This window comes from Anopheles bellator, chromosome 2 (assembly GCF_943735745.2).
Source record: "Anopheles bellator chromosome 2, idAnoBellAS_SP24_06.2, whole genome shotgun sequence".
NCBI lineage: Eukaryota > Metazoa > Arthropoda > Insecta > Diptera > Culicidae > Anopheles > Anopheles bellator.
In genome coordinates this window covers 11695754-11715973 of record NC_071286.1, presented here as the reverse complement: position 1 = coordinate 11715973, position 20220 = coordinate 11695754, and the positions used below count along the sequence as shown (strand labels likewise).

At 46.3% G+C, this 20220-nt stretch overlaps 6 protein-coding genes across 6 annotated transcripts; 2 read left to right on the top strand and 4 right to left on the bottom strand.

Moving 5' to 3' along the window:
• Positions 1–907: 907 nt before the first annotated feature.
• LOC131209453 (ferrochelatase, mitochondrial) lies at positions 908–2474 on the bottom strand. Its single transcript, XM_058202530.1, has 3 exons — positions 2311–2474; positions 2059–2209; positions 908–1970 (listed from the first exon to the last, which is right to left on the bottom strand). The coding sequence occupies exons 1-3, from the start codon at positions 2360–2362 to the stop codon at positions 1007–1009; spliced, it is 1167 nt and encodes a 388-aa protein (XP_058058513.1). The 5' UTR covers positions 2363–2474; the 3' UTR covers positions 908–1006.
• Positions 2475–2648: 174 nt separating this feature from the next.
• On the bottom strand, positions 2649–4351 carry LOC131212955 (annexin B10-like). Its single transcript, XM_058207052.1, has 3 exons — positions 4114–4351; positions 2996–3886; positions 2649–2922 (listed from the first exon to the last, which is right to left on the bottom strand). Exons 1-3 carry the CDS (start codon positions 4129–4131, stop codon positions 2866–2868), a joined length of 966 nt encoding a protein of 321 aa, XP_058063035.1. The 5' UTR covers positions 4132–4351; the 3' UTR covers positions 2649–2865.
• Positions 4352–5330: 979 nt separating this feature from the next.
• On the bottom strand, positions 5331–6837 carry LOC131212777 (annexin B10-like). Its single transcript, XM_058206789.1, has 4 exons — positions 6725–6837; positions 6455–6631; positions 5646–6359; positions 5331–5565 (listed from the first exon to the last, which is right to left on the bottom strand). The coding sequence occupies exons 1-4, from the start codon at positions 6740–6742 to the stop codon at positions 5509–5511; spliced, it is 966 nt and encodes a 321-aa protein (XP_058062772.1). The 5' UTR covers positions 6743–6837; the 3' UTR covers positions 5331–5508.
• Positions 6838–7302: 465 nt separating this feature from the next.
• LOC131211818 (annexin B10-like) lies at positions 7303–9338 on the top strand. The gene is made up of 4 exons (XM_058205449.1): positions 7303–7432; positions 7539–7715; positions 7798–8511; positions 8960–9338. Exons 1-4 carry the CDS (start codon positions 7415–7417, stop codon positions 9014–9016), a joined length of 966 nt encoding a protein of 321 aa, XP_058061432.1. The 5' UTR covers positions 7303–7414; the 3' UTR covers positions 9017–9338.
• On the bottom strand, positions 8783–10671 carry LOC131211817 (WD repeat-containing protein 91). The gene is made up of 3 exons (XM_058205448.1): positions 10381–10671; positions 10156–10296; positions 8783–10091 (listed from the first exon to the last, which is right to left on the bottom strand). The coding sequence occupies exons 1-3, from the start codon at positions 10622–10624 to the stop codon at positions 9481–9483; spliced, it is 996 nt and encodes a 331-aa protein (XP_058061431.1). The 5' UTR covers positions 10625–10671; the 3' UTR covers positions 8783–9480.
• A 321-nt stretch (positions 10672–10992) lies between these two features.
• On the top strand, positions 10993–11530 carry LOC131210718 (ER membrane protein complex subunit 6). The gene is made up of 2 exons (XM_058204001.1): positions 10993–11190; positions 11262–11530. Exons 1-2 carry the CDS (start codon positions 11052–11054, stop codon positions 11468–11470), a joined length of 348 nt encoding a protein of 115 aa, XP_058059984.1. The 5' UTR covers positions 10993–11051; the 3' UTR covers positions 11471–11530.
• Positions 11531–20220: the final 8690 nt, after the last annotated feature.

The window sequence follows — 20220 nt, the reverse complement described above, 5'->3', positions numbered from 1 at the left end:
TATACCAGCAATTAAAAAAATAAGTTATTCTCTGTTTGTAAGCAAAGCGTATGAAAAAAATAATTACGCTCGGGTTTACGCCTCGCGCGAGCCGTAAACGTTTTGACAGCGCCGCAGCAGTTTGGCATTAATCGTTAATGTCAAAATCATTACGTTACGCTTGATGTAGCCCCACAGTTACACACTTCATCTGGAGACCCTCCAGGGTCGCTTACTTAGACCGCTTATTTGCGAAGGATGCATTTTTAAACGCTCTCCGCCTTTGATGGTCACCGCGGAGAGGGCTGTTGACTTACACGGTTACGGAGCGTGAATTGGCCGACAAACCGTGAAACGTAAAATCTTACAAACTTACCGTCGCTTGCTATTTTTATTTTTGTAACGCATGTCCTTTTCGCTATTAAAGTATTGTTTTCTAATTTAATCTGGCGTTCTACTGATTAGTAATGAGCATGCAAAACATTTTACAAAAACTACTACGATTAAAAGAATTGTAGATTTTGCCAAACATTTCATCACTTTCTTGTAGATTAGTTGAAGGAAAAAAAAAAATTTGTTGCTATATAGTTGCTATCAATTAGATAGGTTTTTTCAATTTCGAAAAAAAAATCGATGTTAATTCTCAAAAAATTTATTAGTCAATGAATCACGTGTTGAACTTCTTAACTCAATGTTTGAATTCGTACGTCTCAATTAACAACCGTAACCATTCGTGTAACCAACAAATGTGTTAATAAAAATACTCCAACACTTGATTACCTCATTAATAATGTTCGCTAATCTTACCCACTTCAAAGAGCACTGCTCGATAATGCTGGCTTCTCGCATACCATAATCGCACGCCTCAACGTGGACCATTATTTCTCTGCCACGTGATATGATGATAACCACCGGTGTTGCATCAGAGAATAATCGTTTTTATTCCCAAAAACAACTGTCTCCCATTCCCACTATCACTCGCACCACCACTCCCGTTGCATCGAGGCCAGCCCGATGCGCTCGTGGATTAATTGCACAACTCCTTGTACCACTGTTTGCTGACGGTACACTTCTGATTAACGCACGCTGGACAGCGCAGTAGAAACTTGGGACCGACCGGGACACTACTGGCAAGATGATTGCGCACCACGTCGGCCAGTGCTTCGATAAACAGCGGATGATCATTCGGTGCGGCTGCCCGGCCAATCTTCTCTGCGCCGACCTCGTGAGCCAGCTCCTGGCAGTACTCGATGTCAAGCTCGTGCAGCGTCTCGATATGCTCATTAACGAACGCGATCGGCACGAGGATAAAGTTCTTCTTGCCCTGCTTCACGTAGCCCTTGATGGCATCCTCGGTGAACGGTTCCAGCCACGGTAGGGGTCCCACTTTTGACTGCCACACGAGACAGTACGGTTGTGACCATCCGAGCTCTTGCATCACGTTCTGAACGGTCGCCCCTACTTCCGACGGGTACGCATCACCCCTATTGACGGCCCGCAGTGGTAGCGAGTGTGCGGAGAAGAGCACTACCACATCCTTCCGCTTGTCGGCCGGAAATTTGTCCAGCTCCTTGCGAATGTTGTCAGCAAACGTTCGCGCTAGCAGAGGATGCGTTCCCCACCGGTCGATGATGCTCCAACGCGCCTTCGTTAAGCTGGCCGAAGGGTTTGCTTTGTAGTGCGTGAAGATGGCATTAAAACTCGAACCGGATGTCGCACAACTGTACTGTGGGTACTGTGAGAACAGTACGATCCGCTCGGGCTGATCACGCTCCACGTCACGGAATGTGTCCTCGGTCAGTGGGTTTACGTACCGGAAAGCAACGTAGTGCTTATGAGGTGCCGTACCCGGCGATATTTTGTCCAACTCTTTGCACATCAGCTCACCCTGCAAGTTGGTCCACTTCAGAATCGGCGAACCACCGCCAATTTCGGAATACTTTTTCTGTACCTCCGGTGTGCGACGTTTCGCAATCCACGGACCAAGTTTGCTGTAATCCACGAGAAAGAATGAGCGTTCGAGAATGTTCTATTATTGACTCCGCAGAGGGGTGGCTCTCCGGCCCCCTTGCCTTTTACCTTTGCACGGGCAACTGAATCATGTCACGATCGGTCATGATGCGATGCAGGTAATCGTGTACCTGTTCCGTGTTCTGTGGTCCTCCCATATTGAGCATTACTACCGCGGTGCGCGGTTTGCTTGCCACCGTACGCAGCTGAACGGAGAGTCCTGGTCCCGGGAACGAAGAAAACAAACAAAACAACCAGGCAACCCCAACATCGATAAATATCAGCAATGCCTCTTTGAATTGATCGGTCATCCGAACTCACCATTGCTTGTGGCCGAGAGCGGTGAAATACAGTTTCTCAACAAGGAATGCATACTCGAAGCACTTAGTTAGGCACACTTTCTCCTCGGCAATCGTCAATCGGCAAATACCAGTGCGAACACTCGCCGCGAAAGATTACTTTCGCCAGCGGACACAATCAGCCGGTTTGAGATGCGTTTACGTTTTGCGTAATGTCAAAGTGACATTAATCAAGTGTCACGTTGCGGCACAGTGGGAGAATGTGGTAGTCAAAAAGTGAAACTTCTGAATACAGCAACGTTTAATTTATTTGAATTTAATTTTATAAAAAATGCTAGCTCAAACAGATTGCTTCGAGTAAAGCATGGTTTATTTTATTTTTTTTCCTTCACATACCGAAAACAGTACAGATGAAATACGATGTAAACAGTTACAGCAATAGGAGAATGTGTCACGGTTTTTCAGCATAAATATGTTGGCACTTGGCAGACGACTTGATCTGAGATTAACATAGAATGTATGCGTTTCTTCCATATATGTAGTTAAGTGATGTAAAAAGAGCCACAATGGATCTGTGTTAAGCTTTGCCAATGAGAGCGCACAGAACACGCTTGTAGTCGCCGGATGTTTCGCTCTGCAATGAGGAAAGAATGATCCTTTTAAAATATTTCTGTTGCATGATCTTATTTCATCACTTTACTACCCACCTTAACCGCGCTCAGAAGCGTTTTGTTGTACATCTGCTCGAACTCGTCCTTGATGTTTTGCAGGTCAATCTCCGCACGGCTGATGATGATACGAATCAGAGTTTTGTCATCAGTGCCCAGCCCGTCCATCGCCAGGAACAGTTTTTTGGCGAAAAAGTGCGGTGCCATCTGAACGCATTCCACGATCGCACTCAGCGCATCGTAAAAATCTCCACTCAGCTCCGCTTTCAGTGCCTGCTCGATCGTTCTTCCGGTCAACTTCTTGTACTCCTCGAACACGATCTCTAGCTGATCGAAGCTGCAGTGGGCCAGTATTTTGTAGAACGCCGTTTCATCTGTCCCGAACTTTCCTTCACCCGCATCATACAACTGCTTCGCTTGTGCGACGGCCAAATCCGGATCGATCGTACCGGGCGCTTCGCGTGTTCCAGTGATGATCAGCGTCAGCAGACGCCGGAAGCTGCCGGACGTTTCCGAACACACGTGTTCGGCCAACGGTCGATTGTACATCTCCTCGTACGCGTGCGCTATCTGATGCATTTGCTCGTTGTTTTGCGAGCACAGTACCTCGATCAGTGCCTTCTCGTCCGTGCCGATGCCATCCATCGCTTTGTACAACTGCTTGCACAAATACTGGACCGGTGGCACCATCAAGCCAACGATGACGTCCTCGAACTTGCCGCTCAGCTCCGATTTCAGATCTTTCACTAGATCACGGCCCAACTCGTTTTTGAAGGCCGCCTCGATCATCTGTCGCTGGGCGTTACTACGCGAGCACAATATGTCGATGATCGCCTGCTCATCCGTCCCGAAACCCTTCATCGCTTTCCGCAGTGCGCCCGCATCTTCTGATGGGTTGAAATTTTCCGCTGGAACAACGGTTGGAACAGGCTGCAAGCAATTAAATCCGAAATGTCACATTAGTAACACTATCAGTTGGTAACTCTAGAACCGATGAATCATGAATGAATGAATAAGCACCAGTGCCGGTCGAACAACGGGTATTTCCCACCACACAGTGGCACGCGTCCGGTAAGAATCGCTGTGCTGCAGTTCCTGATTGTGGAGCAAGAGAACCGCTCTTTTGGCTTTCTTTTATAAATAGACATCTTACTCACCGTATAGTACCAAGACATGATACGATCAGCGATCGGTTTCCACTATCGGCCGACGAAAGCGACAACAACCGGCAAGGAAATTCAACCCACAATGGGCAATGTAGTGCAAACTTGCGTCAGGTGAGCCACTAGCGTTGGCCGTGAAACGGGACGCCTTTCGAGGTAGCCGTGACGTGTCCCAATGTAACAAGAGCTCCGGATTTCTTGATACTCACTGTGCGATCCGCACTTCGCGACGAGATTTTTCTGACTGTCGGTTTTCGCCAGTAAACCCGTTCCTGGCGCTCTCGTTCTCTCTCGTTTCAACAACAACAACGGCTGAGTGAGAGAGTGAACTCGGATTCGGCTACTCGCGGAATAAACAAAATTTTGCTTCTTTTTGGTTCAGATGTTCATTCAGAGAATCTATATTGTATTAGAAACGAAAATTTCTCAATCAATTGCTTGGATTGGCATGGATTCTAAAACGAGCGATCCTCAGAAGGAAACTAACATTTGTTAGCGGCTATTTGCTTTATTTTACTAAATTGGAAGATTCCATGAAAATCACATTAGCTTGCCGAATAAGCTACACAATGTAACAACCTATACTGGCTGGCCAATTAACTTAATCACCTAATCGCTTATTTCAGACTAACCCTTAAACCCTGGGAGGAATCATTCAAATGACATAAATTGTCGACGGTTCCAAAACGATTCCCAATGCGTGAGTCTGGCGCTAATGATCAATTAGTATGTAGGTGCTGTTGCGAAATATCTTGGACCTTGTTTGAAAAAACAATCGTAGCTTGGCCGAATAGGCTGGTTCCACTTGGAGTCGCCCCGTCCGTTGTAACCTACTTCCAACAGCAAAACATAGGTTTCCTGCAGCGCTACACGGTTGTGGTCATTTCGTCCCGACGGCGGGAGGTCGGCCGGAAAAGGATTAACATCGGAAACGGCTTACTTCCACAAAACCATTTTACCCAAGTAGGAATGTGTTCATCATCGCCAATTCGCTTTGGCGCCCCCCGCTGATTTATTGATTTTTTCGCTCGTTTCTCGCAAACACAGAGTAAATGTATTAATCATTTTACCTATCATTGCCTGCCGCCAGACTGGCGCCAATCGTTATGTTACAATGAACGGGAGAGTAACGGACACTCCGTGGAAAATGCTATGTTGGGTGTCAGATTAAATACACAAAATAGAAAAAAAAATCAAGAACGATCTTTAGTTCGATTCGAATCAGAGAGCAAGTAAAGCGACTTGTTTTATTACTCGTGAAAATTAATAGACACCGATACAGAGAAATATGCGTAAAACTTGCGATCAAGAGCATCATGCTCGGCATGCAATCTGGGTGTCACACAGCGAACGAGCTGTTGTGCACTCGTAAGGTTCCTCCTCCAGCGACTAGGCATTCCCGATCAAGGCACAAAGCGCGCGTTTGTAGTCTCCGGAGGTTTCGCTCTGCAAAAGATCGTTCCGGATCGCACCGAGATTAGACCAAAACAGTAAACACACCACTCGTCTCTTTCTAGCCCGCTTACCTTAACGTCGCTCAGCAGCGTTTTGTTGTACATCTGCTCGTACTCGTCCTTAATATTCTGCAGATCGATCTCCGACCGCGAAACGATGATTCGGATGAGTGTCTGATCGTCCGTGCCCATACCGTCCATGGCTTTGTGTAGCCGTTTGGCGAAAAAGTGCGGTGCCATCTGGACGCATTCCACGATCGCACTGAGTCCATCGTACAGCTCTCCACTGAGCTCAGCCTTCAGCGCCTGTTCGATCGTCCGTCCCGCCAAACTCTTGTACTCTTCAAACACAATCTCTAGTTGATCGAACGAGGCGTGAGCGAGAATTTTGTAGAACACTTCCTCATCCGTTCCGATCTTGCCCTCGCCCGCATTGTACAGTTGTTTTGCCTGCTCGACGGCCAGCTCCGGATCGACGGTGCCTGGTGGATCGCGCGAACCCACCGTGATCATTGTGAGCAGACGCCGGAAGCTGCCGGACGTTTCCGAGCACAGATGCTCCGCCAACGGGCGGCTGTACTTTTCTTCGTAGCAATCGACAATTGCTTTAATTTGGTCGTTCGTCTGTGGGGACAGAATTTCAATCAGGGCCTTCTCGTCGGTCCCGACGCCGTCCATCGCTTTGTGGAGCTGCTTGCAGAGATACTCCTCGGGTCGGAGCATCAGACCCAGAATGACATCTTCAAACTTGCCCCCGAGCTCCGATTTCAGATCTTCGAGCAAATCCTGTCACGAAGGAGGGAAGCCGCGCAAAACGCGGGAAGGTTAAAAATAGACCACAAAACTTGTTCTGGGCGACCACGCCGAATCGAATCACTTACTCGACCAAGTTCTTGCTTGAACGCTTCGCCGATCTCCTGTCGCTGGGCGTTCGAACGCGCACATAGAATATCAATGATCGCCTGCTCATCCGTCCCGAAACCCTTCATCGCTTTCCGGAGCGCATTTGCATCCGCCGAAGGGTCGAAATCTTCCGCCGGAACTACGGTTGGGTTTGGCTGTTGCGGGAGCGTTGGGAGCAGAGGCCTCAATGTTTAGCACTGTTTGGCGTCACAACATGAAAACAAACAACAATAACAACAATGACTTACCGTGTAGTACCAAGACATCGCGGAAGAGCGTCCGTTTGGGAATTCGTTCACGAACTAACAAGCAAACAATCGAGATGCGAAAAGATACCGTTTGGGCTTCCGTCACTACTGTTTGCGAACTGAATGGCGGTAGGCGACGTCATCAACACGCCTTGCCGGTGGTGTGGCAGTGTGTGGACCTTAACGACGCAATAGACACGCCGATCCGTCTAGTTAGGTGGTTAAAGCAAGAGACAAGATGCGTAGCTGATGACCGGAAAGGAGATGAGCTTCTCCAGCGTCCGGTTTATGCGCGGTGGTATGCGTCGTGTGTCACACGTGAAGTATATAAGATTCTTTGGTGGTGTGTGCCGGCCAACGACATAAATGTTCGTTCGATTGGCTTTTTGGGCATTATCTACAATGTTTGTTATCAGTTAATCATGATTTGTTACAACAGGTCTCCAATCAAACGGGGACGATTATCCGAACTTCGAAAGGAAAGGCGTGGACCCCAAGCCCTGTAATATACCTTCAACGCTGAACCCCTTCACGAACACAAGCGCAAAGGGCGTTCGGTATGCGAACTAACTTCATTCCTCGGTACGACGTTTTCGTGGTTGGACGCTTTTCTATTGTGTCTTGTGGTATTGTCCCTTTGCGGAAGTGATCTATTTTGTGGAAGTTTTTGCATTCTTGTAGAGCAGCAACATGTCCTGGTATTACACGGTCAGTGCAGAAAACTGTTAGCATCGACGGATTGCATTGGGCGGGAATTTAGTCAGTATCGATTTTCTCGCATTCCATCGTAATTAATCACTCGTTGCACCTACAGCCCGTCCCCACTGTAGTTCCGGCCGCGGAATTCGATGCTTCAGCGGATGCTAATGCTCTGCACGGAGCGATGAAGGGCATGGGAACGGACGAGCAAGCAATCATCGACATTCTTGCAGCACGCAGCAACGCCCAGCGGCAACAAATTTTAGAAACGTACGCCAGCGAACTCGGCAGGGTAAGTTTTTACGCGGCAAAGCGATGACTCATACGTGTGTTCACGATGATAATGCTGATGAACATTTACCGTTTGATTGCAGGATTTAATTGATGATTTAAAATCCGAACTGGGCGGCAAGTTCGAAGACGTCATCGTTGGCTTGATGATGCCACCGGAAAAGTATCTCTGCAAGCAGCTCCACAAGGCGATGGACGGCATCGGAACGGATGAGGCGACGCTCATCGAGGTACTGGCTCCGCAAACGAACGAAGAGGTGAAGAAAATTGTCGATTGCTACGAGCAGCTGTACGATCGGCCGCTGGCGGAGCACCTTTGCTCGGAAACGTCCGGCAGTTTCCGGCGGCTGCTGACAATGATCATCGTCGGAGCGCGGGCACCACAGGGTACGGTCGATGCCGAGCTGGCCGTCGAGCAGGCCAACCAGTTGTACAGCGCGGGCGAGGGCAAGCTTGGTACGGATGAGGAAGTTTTCTACAAGCTGCTGGCCCATTGCAGCTTCGATCAGCTAGAGATCGTGTTCGATGAGTACAAGAAGCTGTCGGGTCAAACGATCGAGCAAGCCATGAAGCACGAGCTGAGCGGTGAACTGTACGACGCGCTGAGTGCGATCGTGGAATGCGTCCAGATGGCACCGCACTTTTTTGCCAAACGGCTACACAAGGCCATGGACGGGGCCGGTACGGATGATGCGACGCTCATCCGAATCATCGTTTCGCGGTCGGAGATCGATCTGCAGAACGTGAAGGATGAGTACGAGCAGATGTACAACAAAACACTGCTCAGTGCCGTTCGGGTAAGTGTACAAAATCATGCTTCCGAATTAAGAAACATCTTCCGGCTTGTCGCATTTAACTCGTATCGTATTGAACTGTGTGTATATGTTTTTGTTTTCCCCCTGTTATGTTTACCTCACAAACACACACACCATTTGTGGCTCATCCGGAATCGATTACACCCGATGATGCACCATTAGGAGGTAATCATAATATGCTAAGGATCGCTCGATGCTCCAAAGTGCTTCGGAAAGCTTGACATGCAATTGTAAATTAATAGTTCCGATTCGGAATTTCATTTAATACAATTTCAAAGCACTCCAGAGCTACGTTGCTACAAGAAGGAATTCTTGTGTGTTGCGTAATAATAAAACCTATTGTCCTTTAGCAACCAATGCCCTCAAAACGCACTACCAGCATTATAGTTGACTAATACAATTCCCTTTTATGCTACCCTTTCCTTTGCAGAACGAGTGTTCCGGTGACTACAAGCGTGCACTGTGCGCCCTAATCGGTGGTGCCTAAAAAGCATGTCGAAAAACCTAAGTGTTACTGATAAGAAACATTAACATTTGCACACCCACGAGTCAACGAAAATATTTACCGACACCCGATATACATAACATTAAACAGCAGCAAAGCCGCTTTGCATTGTGCAGGTGACGCCTTTCGAGAATCTCAACGATTGGTCAGTGGCCTTTCAGTAGTTGTAGGTATTTGCATTCAATGTGCGCGGCCCTCGTTCGGGTAGCCTTGCTGCGTAACGCATTCAAAACAGTATTTTAAAACGCACTTAACCGTGAATAAAGCATTTAAAAATGTGGAATCACATAACATGGAGAGACTGGGCACTCAACTCAATTTTGCGTCCAAACTGATATCATATTGGCTATATTATTCGATAGGTTAATATTTGTACAATATTATAAAATGGTTTCATTTCGCGAAATGGTATGTATGTTATGTAAGTTATGTGCCTAACACAGCGTCTAACTGTGAATCCAATTACTGCGACTTCCTACGCTTCCGGACCGTTTCTTGTTCCGTTCGAGAGCCGTATCACGTCGCCCGAGAACCGGACTTCCACCTGAGCTAATGTTTCTGATCAACGATTTTAGGCCCCGCGCCTGATTTTCCGCCGCATTACCTATGCTGTTCGATTCCTGCGCAATGATGTAGAAGTCATCGACGATGTGTGTCGGAGGCGGAATACCAAACGGTTGCAGATCGCTCAACGACTGCATGCTGGACGACGATCGGGTGGAGTAGCGGATCCGTCCGTCCGCCGTCAGACGCTGATCACCGCTGGACGATGCGCTAAGTCGCGAATGGTGACTACCGGATCCGGTCGACTGAAGGTACTGTTGCTGCTGCTGCTGCTGGATGCTGGCCAATTTGCTGCGTAAAGCGGCATTCTCCTCTTGCAGCTTTTTTATCAAACAACCCTCCGATTCGGCCTTCGATAGGACGGGCTGTGGCATGCACTGGTAAATGGTGGAGAGAAAATTGTGCAGCGAGATGAGCAGCGTGTCCTGCCATTGCTTCGTGAAGCATACGGCAAACGCTGCGTGGTCTTCTGGATTTTTACAAAACGGGAAAACTGCAACACGGCAAACGGTAATTAGCAAAATTTTCGTACTCGTGATAACGAATTCCTCACTTACAGAACCACTCCTTCCATTCCGTCTGGGTGACCAGTTCGGGCGATAGTTTGGTAAAAAATTCTGTAACTTTATCAGCCTTGTTCGATGTATACGCCACGATAAGGTAGAATTTCAGCAGTGATTGCTCCAATTTGATGACCGCTGCGGAAGTGTTCGATCGTTATTTCGCTGTATCGCCTTTCTCCGCCAGGGGTCATAAAAACGGTAAATTACCGCCCCACTTACCGGTGGCGAAATGGTGCTCCAAATGGCGGAACAAATGATTATTCAATGATTCCCACAGTTCACGCAAACCAAGTAGATCGTGATTATGTATCAGCAGCATTATCTGATCGATCACTTTATCAACACGGAAGCTTTTGTCCTTATCACCCTTCAGCTCACTTTCGAACACCTTCAGTGTGTTGGAGAATCCTCGAAACAGAATATATTCTCGAATCAAACCGTCCATGTACTGAATGTGTGCCATCGTATGAAATGGTGGTCTTAATTAGAAATCTTTGGTTCACTGAGTGTTGTTTCTCGTTAGCTCAGCCTTCTGCTTGTTTTGTTTAGGCCTCTGCACAACCAAGGTGCCGACATGCGAAGGTGTGTTTACACTTTGACATTGGCCATGGTGAAAAATCAATGAAAGTTTTCTGAAAGTATTTTAAAATTTGGTAAGTTTAGCGTAAAGGGCATGATAAAATAAATATAGTGTTGATAAAATAAATGTAGTCTTAAAAAAATATAGTGTTTCTATTTCATTGGTGTAACTATTGGTTAATAAAATAAAGCAAACATGTTGTGTCAACCCTGTCCGCTGTCACTCGCGACTGTCAGCTGCTAGCAGAACAAAACATTGACAAGCTGAAAACGTAAATTTTTCCGTGCGATCCAATTTGTGGCCGCGAATAATGTCGTCGACGAGGGTGAAAACGAGAGAAACCAAAACCGGAGAAGTGATAGCTTACAGCGATGCGGCGATTAGAAACAATGCATCCGCCGTTGAGTATTGCCGAACGTCGATGGCCGCCCTCTCTGGCAGTACTGCGGGTACGAAGGAACCAGGCCCCACCGATTTCTACCACCCCTCAAGCTGACGATTTTTTTCATCATTTCTGCAGGTGTTCTAGGACTTACCGGTATTCTGGGATTCCTGTTCTACGTCCTGGCGGTCCTGTGCCTTTGGCAAATGCTGCTACTGAAGTCCGGCACCAACTGGCAGAAGTATTTCATCAGCCGGAAAAGTCTCCTCACCCATGGGTTTCTGAGCGGGCTGTGCACCTTCTTATTGTTTTGGACGTTTTTGTTTGGAATGGTGCACGTGTACTGATCGAAAAGCAACGTAAACGAGTAAATTATGCTTTGAAATACATACCATCATTTACCGGTAGCCGGCGTCTCTTTTTTCGACCCGATAAGGGTTCCCTTGTAACACCTGTGTTTGCGTTCGGGCTTAATGGGGGGGTGCAATGTCCGTGAAGGAAGGTTCATTTGTAAAGCTTGTTCCATTTCCAAGCAAAAAGAGATTTAATTCAATTCAATTGAATTGGTTGTGCGTGATAGAATCACGCTTTTTCCGAATACATAAAAACCACTTTAGAAGTTCTATTTCGACTTTTCTCATTAGAATTCTGAATTCTTGTTGGACAGTAATGTTGGCAAGGAAAATTCTCCTCCCCTACTCTTCAATATACGTTCAGCGATCCAGATACTTTCGTCCTAAGTGTAGCATTATTATTGGGCAAACATTATCCGAGAGAATAATACCATATCATATTATACCAAAATCTTAAAGTGCTTCGTGAATTGACCTACGATCAAAACCACTAATAAGAATTCGGTATTTATTATCTAACTGTAGTCGTTTCTTTTAAATGGTACGTTCGTGTGAATATTTTGAACCAACTACGGAAGACCGTATTATTAGCTCCCAGGATGTACGGTGCGTGAGAGCGGCGCTTCACTGTGTCACTATCAAATTACAGTGATTTGAATCAAATTAACTTATCATCATTGTCATCGTCATCGGTTCAACGATATCATCATTGCGGCCGCGCACACGTATCCCGTCGGATATTATTTACAGTTCCCATCCATTTACAATCGAGATGCCACACCAAGACATCTTGCTTCGCCTCCTCCGAGCAACTACTGACTTTACTAGATGCGTATCGGCCTCATCCAGCTCATCTCGCTCGTACCGTCCCCATACAGCCGACATCGAGCCATCTTGCTGAGCTAATCGCTATTATTTACATCACCGGAAACACGTGTTTCCTGCGTCCCGCGACGCCAGCACCGCAGGTAGAATTTGCGCAACAATGCGTGGTGGCAACATATTTTGAATGCAGGCAAGCACTCGTATCTTGTCCTCTTGTTCGTCACCCCGTTGAGTGTGATGCTTGTCTTCCGGTTTCTGGTTTGATTGATTAAATCACTTTTCATCACCCTCGTCCGTCCGACTAGCGGCGATTATCCCGCAGCAGCGAGGGGACGTAACCACAACCGCTGCCCATGACGACGACGACCGAGTATGGGCGGAACAATATGTCCTGGCAAATTAAAAGGCACTAAGTACACGCACGCTGGGTAAACAAGTGATTAAATCGGCTGGTAATCCGAAGGGTCTATAATTTATACGGTCATTGGGGTGCATGGTGGCGGGACCTGGAGAGGGTCCTTGCTCGGTACAGTGTGTCAAAAGTGGGCGTTTTCTAACACAAGCAATAGAAGAAAAATCGGCTATTGAAGAGCATTGTCCAATAACCAAAGAGATTTTCCGCCTAGTGTTTGATGTTGCCATGTTTGAAGCATACCGACGGGAAAAGTTTCTGCATTGAAAATGCACCCGAACCATGCCAAATTGATTGTTCAGAGTGTAGCCTGGATAAAGGAATTTAACAAGTGGTATGTGGTAACAAATTATAGCTTTATTCGCTTCGATATATTAAAACATGTTTCTCTCAATTTGTCCTAAAAAGAATTAAATTTCACAACTCGATCATGTAGGCAAACATTTTATAAGCCTGTAATAAGCCTATCTGTGCGATCACCACGATCCCTTTCTTTGCCATTTGATCGATATGGATTTTAATGTGTAATAAATAAGTATTTATTGGGCATTTACAGTATTTCATTTAGCTTTGTTGTGGGTAGTGAAATGCTGAAATGTTTTCCACCCATCAATCAATTCTTTACATATTCAAAGCTCCACACGCCTCCAGAACGTATTGATTACCGATCATCCAAGAACCCCTTTCTCAACCGGGACAACCAATCGAAAAGGATCAAATCCCTAACGGCGACGAAACGGACCCGAGCCGATGTGTCGCTTTTCCGACCGGCCCGGGAAATGCATCCCTCGTTAGGTCAGCCAGCGCGCCAACTGCTCAACTGAGAAAATAAAAACGACTATATGTTTACCGCAGCCACAGTCAAAAGTATCGATATCCACACAGTTCCGTCGGCCACCAGCCGTCGTCCCGGACGTCGCCGCGTCAGTCACTTGTTTTGATCGCCCGATTGATTGCCGGTCGCTACTTTCCGGACCGTCGGGACACGTCGAGGGAAACGGGAACTGCCGGGAACCGACAGCAATGGGTTAGGATTTCAAGAAATGGTAAACGGAGTGGCGCACAGTATTTTCCGTAATAATTGAAATATAAGAACATCGTTCCCGGTTCCCGCCGATGCGCTTCCGTTTCCGCTTTCGATCCCGCGAAGGTGGGTGGTCAGTTTGATGGAGGCGTCATTGTGAATGAGAACGGTCATACACTTTTAATTTAGAATAAATTTTACAGAACGATCTTGGACGAAAGTATTTGGCTTTAGTGAACATAAAATATTCAATTCATTCTCACTTCCCACTCACTTCACGACTGAAACGGTCCACGCAACGCCAAAGGAAGTCGCAAGTCCTTTGCCGCTCCTCGGGTTTATCTGTGCGCAATGTGGCGGACGGAGTGGGGAAAAGGAAAGAAAGTAGGAAACTCCAGTTCATCAAATCATGTGGCCGCTTGTGGGGTTTCGACAATCGATACCGGTACCGGCCGAGTGGCCGCGGTTCCGGTCGCGCTCGACTCGCTTCATTCATCCGTCTCGTTTCGAAACATGTCACGGCGGCAACGTCGTCGTTGGGATACGAGCGAAAGGACTTGGCGACGTGGAATTTGTTCGAAACCTTTCGCGAATGTTCCACTGAAAATATAAAATGTTTTCCATTTCCAATTTATAATTAAAAACTTAAAGAGCGATAAAAACATCAAATAATGCTTAAAAAATAATAAGAAATTTTGAAAGTTGATAAGTATCAATGCGTTATAATTGATGAACACATGCTTTTTAGAATAAAAGATTAAAATTTTATTCTGAAGTATTATTGAAACGGTGATAGAATATGAGCTGAAAAGAAAACGTTTTCCATTGAATCCAACAATGAACCAAAAATAAATAAACAACAACCGCCTCGTAGCACAGCAACGGCACAGATCGGAAAAGCGGACTTCCTCTGGTCACTCTACCTCCCCAACCAATTCTGTTCCCATCCCAACCCGTGGCAATTTGACGGGGGCATTGCTACAGTTGTTGGGCTTCATTTTCATTTCAATTGACGCCTCCGTGGCCGCCGTCTGCCCCAAATTGGGCCGAAAATGGGGATGGCGCTCGTTTGAAAAACGAGATCCCTAATTTTGTGTACAAATATAATGGCGGCCAGTTTTCCACTTCTTTTAGTCGAAGCAGATGGAACGTCGTGGAAAATGGTCCGAGTTCCAAGGACTTGATATCGGGCACAAGTTGGCAGCCCATATTTGCGCCTTCTCAGATGATCCGGCCAGCAAGGACCCGAGCATCAAGGACGGCTATGTGCCATCGTCAGAATGGCTGATGCTCAATTAAACATAACATATAAAATTTTTTGAAATAAAATGATAATTTCATCGAGAATTCCAAACATAAGTATTATAACGATTAATTGAAACGGCGACGGCTCGTGGAAAGGATTGTTCAAAATTTATTTTTAAACTAATCTTCAAGGTTTTTTTGTTTTCGATTCTTGCCCATTTGAAGAATTAGAGAGGATCGCTACATCCAGCCTCAAGTGAGACAAAACAGAATAAGTGAATTTGTAATAAAATGAAGAAATAAAGAGACAATTTTTCACTGACAGACACGAATAAAATCCATAAGGGAAACCCATTTCATCGATACTCATCATCAAATTGAAATCGTTGACAAGCGTGCTTTCTGCAATACAGGAAAAAATATAAACGAACAAAAACTTGTCTCACGCAAGTCATTGCCCCTGAAAATGGGACAGTGGGTTCCAAAACCTGTAGTCTGCCCCAATGGCAGGTAAAGCTCCACATAGAGGCCCATTTATTACAGCTCATTGCGCATACGCTCTCTTCTTTTCCGTCTTTGGATTGCTGGGCAAACTCATCAATGAATTTTGATTCACCTACCATCTTTTCCGTTGCGCTTAATACCTTGCGTCCTTATTTTCGAGGAGCGACTATGAAACTTATGAGAACCACTTCATCAATCCTCCGTCGATCGCCGTGAGTGGAGAGCACAGAATCGACGCATGAAATGTGTGCCTTTTTTATTTTGAGAATTTAAACATATTTTTGATGGCCACGACCACCCAGTCAAGTCGCGAGTCGAGCTCAGAAGCAACTCTGAAACCGGTAAAAATAAAATACCAATCGAAAGTGAAGCGAAGGGACCCTTTTTCCGGGAGCTCCGGAACACTCCGGTCACGTCAGCCGAGAAATGGGCCGGCGACACCGCTTAACCCCATCCCGACGCCCCGTGCCCCGGTTGTCTCGTCTTACGCAAAACCGAAGATCGGCCAACACCGACTGGGAGATGGAAGAAGACAGATTTCGTGACGCTCGAGTGAACACTACCCATTGGAGCGCTTGATCCTTTTTTATATCCCGCTCTTCACCCCAGTCATCCGAGCTGAGCTCAGTTTTGGGGTAGAGTTAAGAAGAAGTGTAACAGCCAACAACGTCACACAACTTTCCGGTCAACGCGAGAAGCAGCAGGGTGTGCCCTCCGCCCGTCCGGTTTCTGAGTCCGATCATCTCGGAGCTTTCTCGGAGGATGCGAACACAGGATGACAGGATGCCCGCCTGATGGCCGGTGGCTCTGTCGGCAAGGTCCTAGATTGAGCAGCGCATTGTCGGAAATTCATGGGAGAAAACCGTGGCAGGACCATCATCGGTACCGCAGTTGCACAAGTGTCCGGTTTCTTGTGGGCAACCCAGGGATGCGCACAACGCACAATGACACTCGATAGCCACACCGTGGCGTGGTCGATGAGCCAAAAAAAGACGGTTGAAAAGAGTTGGATTGCGTGAAACAATCTACGTGATGACGCTGTTCACGACAGGATACTCTGTTTAGGCAGAAATACCACCGAATTCTGATCTGATTTTGATGGGACTACCAAATCGAGCCGAGTAACTACAATTCTTCAAACATTGTTGGTGTTCCTCGTTCCAGGTTGTTTCCAATTTTATTTGCTTTTGATGAATGTTTCTTTTACAACGTTTACACTAACCCTATGCTGTGGTTCGTTTCATGGAACATATGTAAAAATTCCTAATCCCTTGTTCATTGAACAAGGTACCGTTTGGCATCAGGAGCGGCGCGCCTTATCACCAAACACAGGGAATGGAAGCAAGGATTAATGGTCCGCCGGACAAATAAAATGAAATAGCTGACATCCGCGCCGGTGTCCAGTGTAGAAGAAAAGGATACAGAGATCAAGAAAAACAATATATCGACCGTGGGGTGAACTGGGGGATAGAATATCGTAGGCCGTAATCGATAGCGCCGGATTAGATGCTGTAAGCTGGTCGGCTGATCTACTCTGCCCAGTAACCGTAGACCGGCGAGACCGGTTGGATCCAGTGGGTCTACACGAAATCAAAAAGCCATCGAAAGCGGTCAGGATGTAGCACATGGCGTGGCGCGGCTGCTGCTAGTCGCCACTTCCGTATGCTTCCGATGCATCCGATGCATCTGCACCGCCGCTTCCGCTGGTCCACTTGACGTCAAGCGTGTCAACAGGCCGCAGACCGGCTGAAGAAACGATGGACCCCCAAAACTGGGGGGTTGTGCAAAAAATAACAATTCGAGAAGAAGAAGAAATGAGGAAAAAAGTATCAAATTTGCGATCATGCCGCTCAGGTGATCGGATGTTGACCCAGCATCGATCGATCGGGGAGTCTACAGAGCGGTCAGCACTAATGTGAGCATATGGGAAAGGAATTCGATGACTAAGGAGTGTTTCGTTAGTTAAAAGATGTTATTACCTTATTTTATTTTCTGACACGTTGGCGATTATGCGTGAAGAAACTTGGTCTTACCACTTTGAATTCGTTTCACTGATCTATGATCCTTCGCCACAAACGCGCAGCATGACCGACTGGCTGCGTACTGTGAGTGACGTCGGTCGGGTCGGTTGAATGGGGTAATAATCCACTCGCCCGCCGCGTGGTGGTGACTTGAGACTGTCCCTTCTACCCCCCCAACACACTGGGGTGCTGGTGTCCCCAGCATTTGCGTCATTTTTTCCAACTATCTTCCGTTGCTTCACTTCCATTTGCCGTCATATGTTGGCCGGTCTTTCGTCGGAGAGTCGGCCGTGGTAGAGGTGGGGTCCATTGGCCGTGGCTGGTTTTTCACCCTCTCTGGCTCTGGGAAGGGAAATTGCTCAAAAAAGCGAAACATAAAAGGCACATTGGACAGAGAAGGACGAAGAATTGAAACCAGAGTGTACGACATAAAAGAAGGGCAAACAGACACACGACCAGCCTACCGAGGAAGGAGGCGCGAGGAGCGAAGGAAGCGCGGCTTAAGGAAGCGGACGATGTGTCCGAGTCAGGGTGATGTGATAGTTTTGGATAGTTTTCCAGCGGCTCGGCCGTTCGTTCGGACGTCAGTCCTTCAGTCCTTACCGTACCGTCCTTCCGAGAGTATCGCGGACACCAAGCACCCATTCAGTCCGGTTTCGGTCACGAGCTCGCGCACCCTTTCTCCGAAGTTCCTGCTGCGCACATTATTTGACATCCGCGTGGCTTTTTTGTGTTTACACGAGTGATTCCTCTATCGAGATCGCGATCTATGCCCGGCGCGATCCTCAGCAGCCTGATGCGGCCAGCAAACGTGGGAGAGTGGAATCTCTGACCCGTACCCAGCATGTCTTCGCACGTCCGGATATGCCACTCGAGCGAGGCAGCGTGCGTGGCGAACGGACACTTCCGGCACAGGTGCAGCGGCACACAGGGCTGGAAGCAGTGCAAATAGTGATTTCGAAGCATCGCCCCAACGGGAATGCCGATCGAAATGAGGTGCCCGGTGACGACACGGTGACGGGGTGCGAAAGGGTGTTTTATAATGTTCGTTAACGCTACTGGCCGCCCGCCACAGAATGTTGGAGTTATAAGTTTGTCCACAAAACGTTCGTTTAACAACAGCAACGCTCAGTTTCTGGTGCACACTTCCGTTTGGAGCGCTGTTTTTCGGTTGGATTGGTTCTTTTTTCTCGAATTGTTTTGGGTGTTTCCACTTGAATTGCATTTGTGTTCGGTGGTTTGTGTGTTTGTGCTTGTGTGAATGTGTGTGCCTCGTGGTAATTAGGCGCCAATTGTGATCGACCAGTTCGAATGTTCGAATGACTCCCGCAAGACGCAAAAGGATACAATAATCTCTTCACTCTGGGTCAGTATCGGTTATGAAGTCGGTTAAGGAGTGTTGATATTTGTACTCACGTTTGAGTAAACAACTCTACGGTTGGAGGTTATTATGCATTTTTCAATTGATTCTTATTTTTGTCGCGAACGCCGTTTCAAAAATTAATTTGATAAACAAAATTCTAGAAGAATCATCATAACCTTCATTATTGCAACATTCGGCATACTGTGTAGCAATTAGTGGAAAAGGACGTAAAATGTATAAAGATCGATAACCAACGCTCTAAATGCAGCATCATAATATTCAAATCCTCTGTAAACAGCCTTGGTGTATATGTTTAGAATAGTACTCATTTCATGGAAAACAGTTTAAAGGGTTTATATAATTTTACCAAAATCCGGTATTTATAAGTTTTACGAAATACATCATCCAGAAAAAATATAACACGTCTTCAACAATACGTTCCAATAGTACAATCATTCCAATGATTGGGCGCAATAGCGATCCTTTTGTGGGAGCACCATCGATCAACTCGCGTCCTCAGTTTGAAATTAATTTTCCCTACCAACAGTAATTTTTTTGTGTAGTTTGGTGTCACAAAAACGGTTTAATTTACAAAACACACGGCCGACACGCATCAAATGGTTCTACTGTTCACTTTCCGTAGTAAAGATCGATTACATGACAAGAGTAGTACCAGCGGATAACATGTCTGAACAGGAACTTAAAAACATGTTTAATGAAGAACTTAAAACTAGTGCATAATTTTATTTTTTTCAAATATTCTGATATAACTGATATAAGATAATTCACTGAATGGCTCGCCCGTAGAATCGTTTTCTAAGTGAAGGATGCCAGTTCGAACTCTGACAATGGATCAATTTGAGCGCATCACTCTAAGCTGGTGCTTAATACGGCTCTGCCCGTTCTAAAAATAATAAATAATTAAATAAATAGATGGGCTTTTTACGAACAGATCAAACTGCTGTCTTAACACAGGTTTTTTGGCGCAAATTTCAATTGGATTCTTGTAATCGGGGGTTAACCGTTTTTCAGAGAGTTTCATTTAGACTTTAAATGTAAAATGACCTAAATTTTAATTATAATGCCAAACTGTATTTTTTCCGTAGTGTTCTATGTACTAATTCCCGATACTAATTCCCCCATGTACTAATTCCCCCATGTACTAAAAATTTACAAGTACTAAAAATATAACATATACAACCGTATAACAGTTTGTATAACAGTATAACACATTTTCCCTTCCGCCATTTTGGATACGCCTACTTTTTGATTGGTCGAACGAGACCGTAGCTCCGCCTACTAATTCCATCTTTTTGAGTTACTTTTTTTTTATATTTTTTTTTTCACATA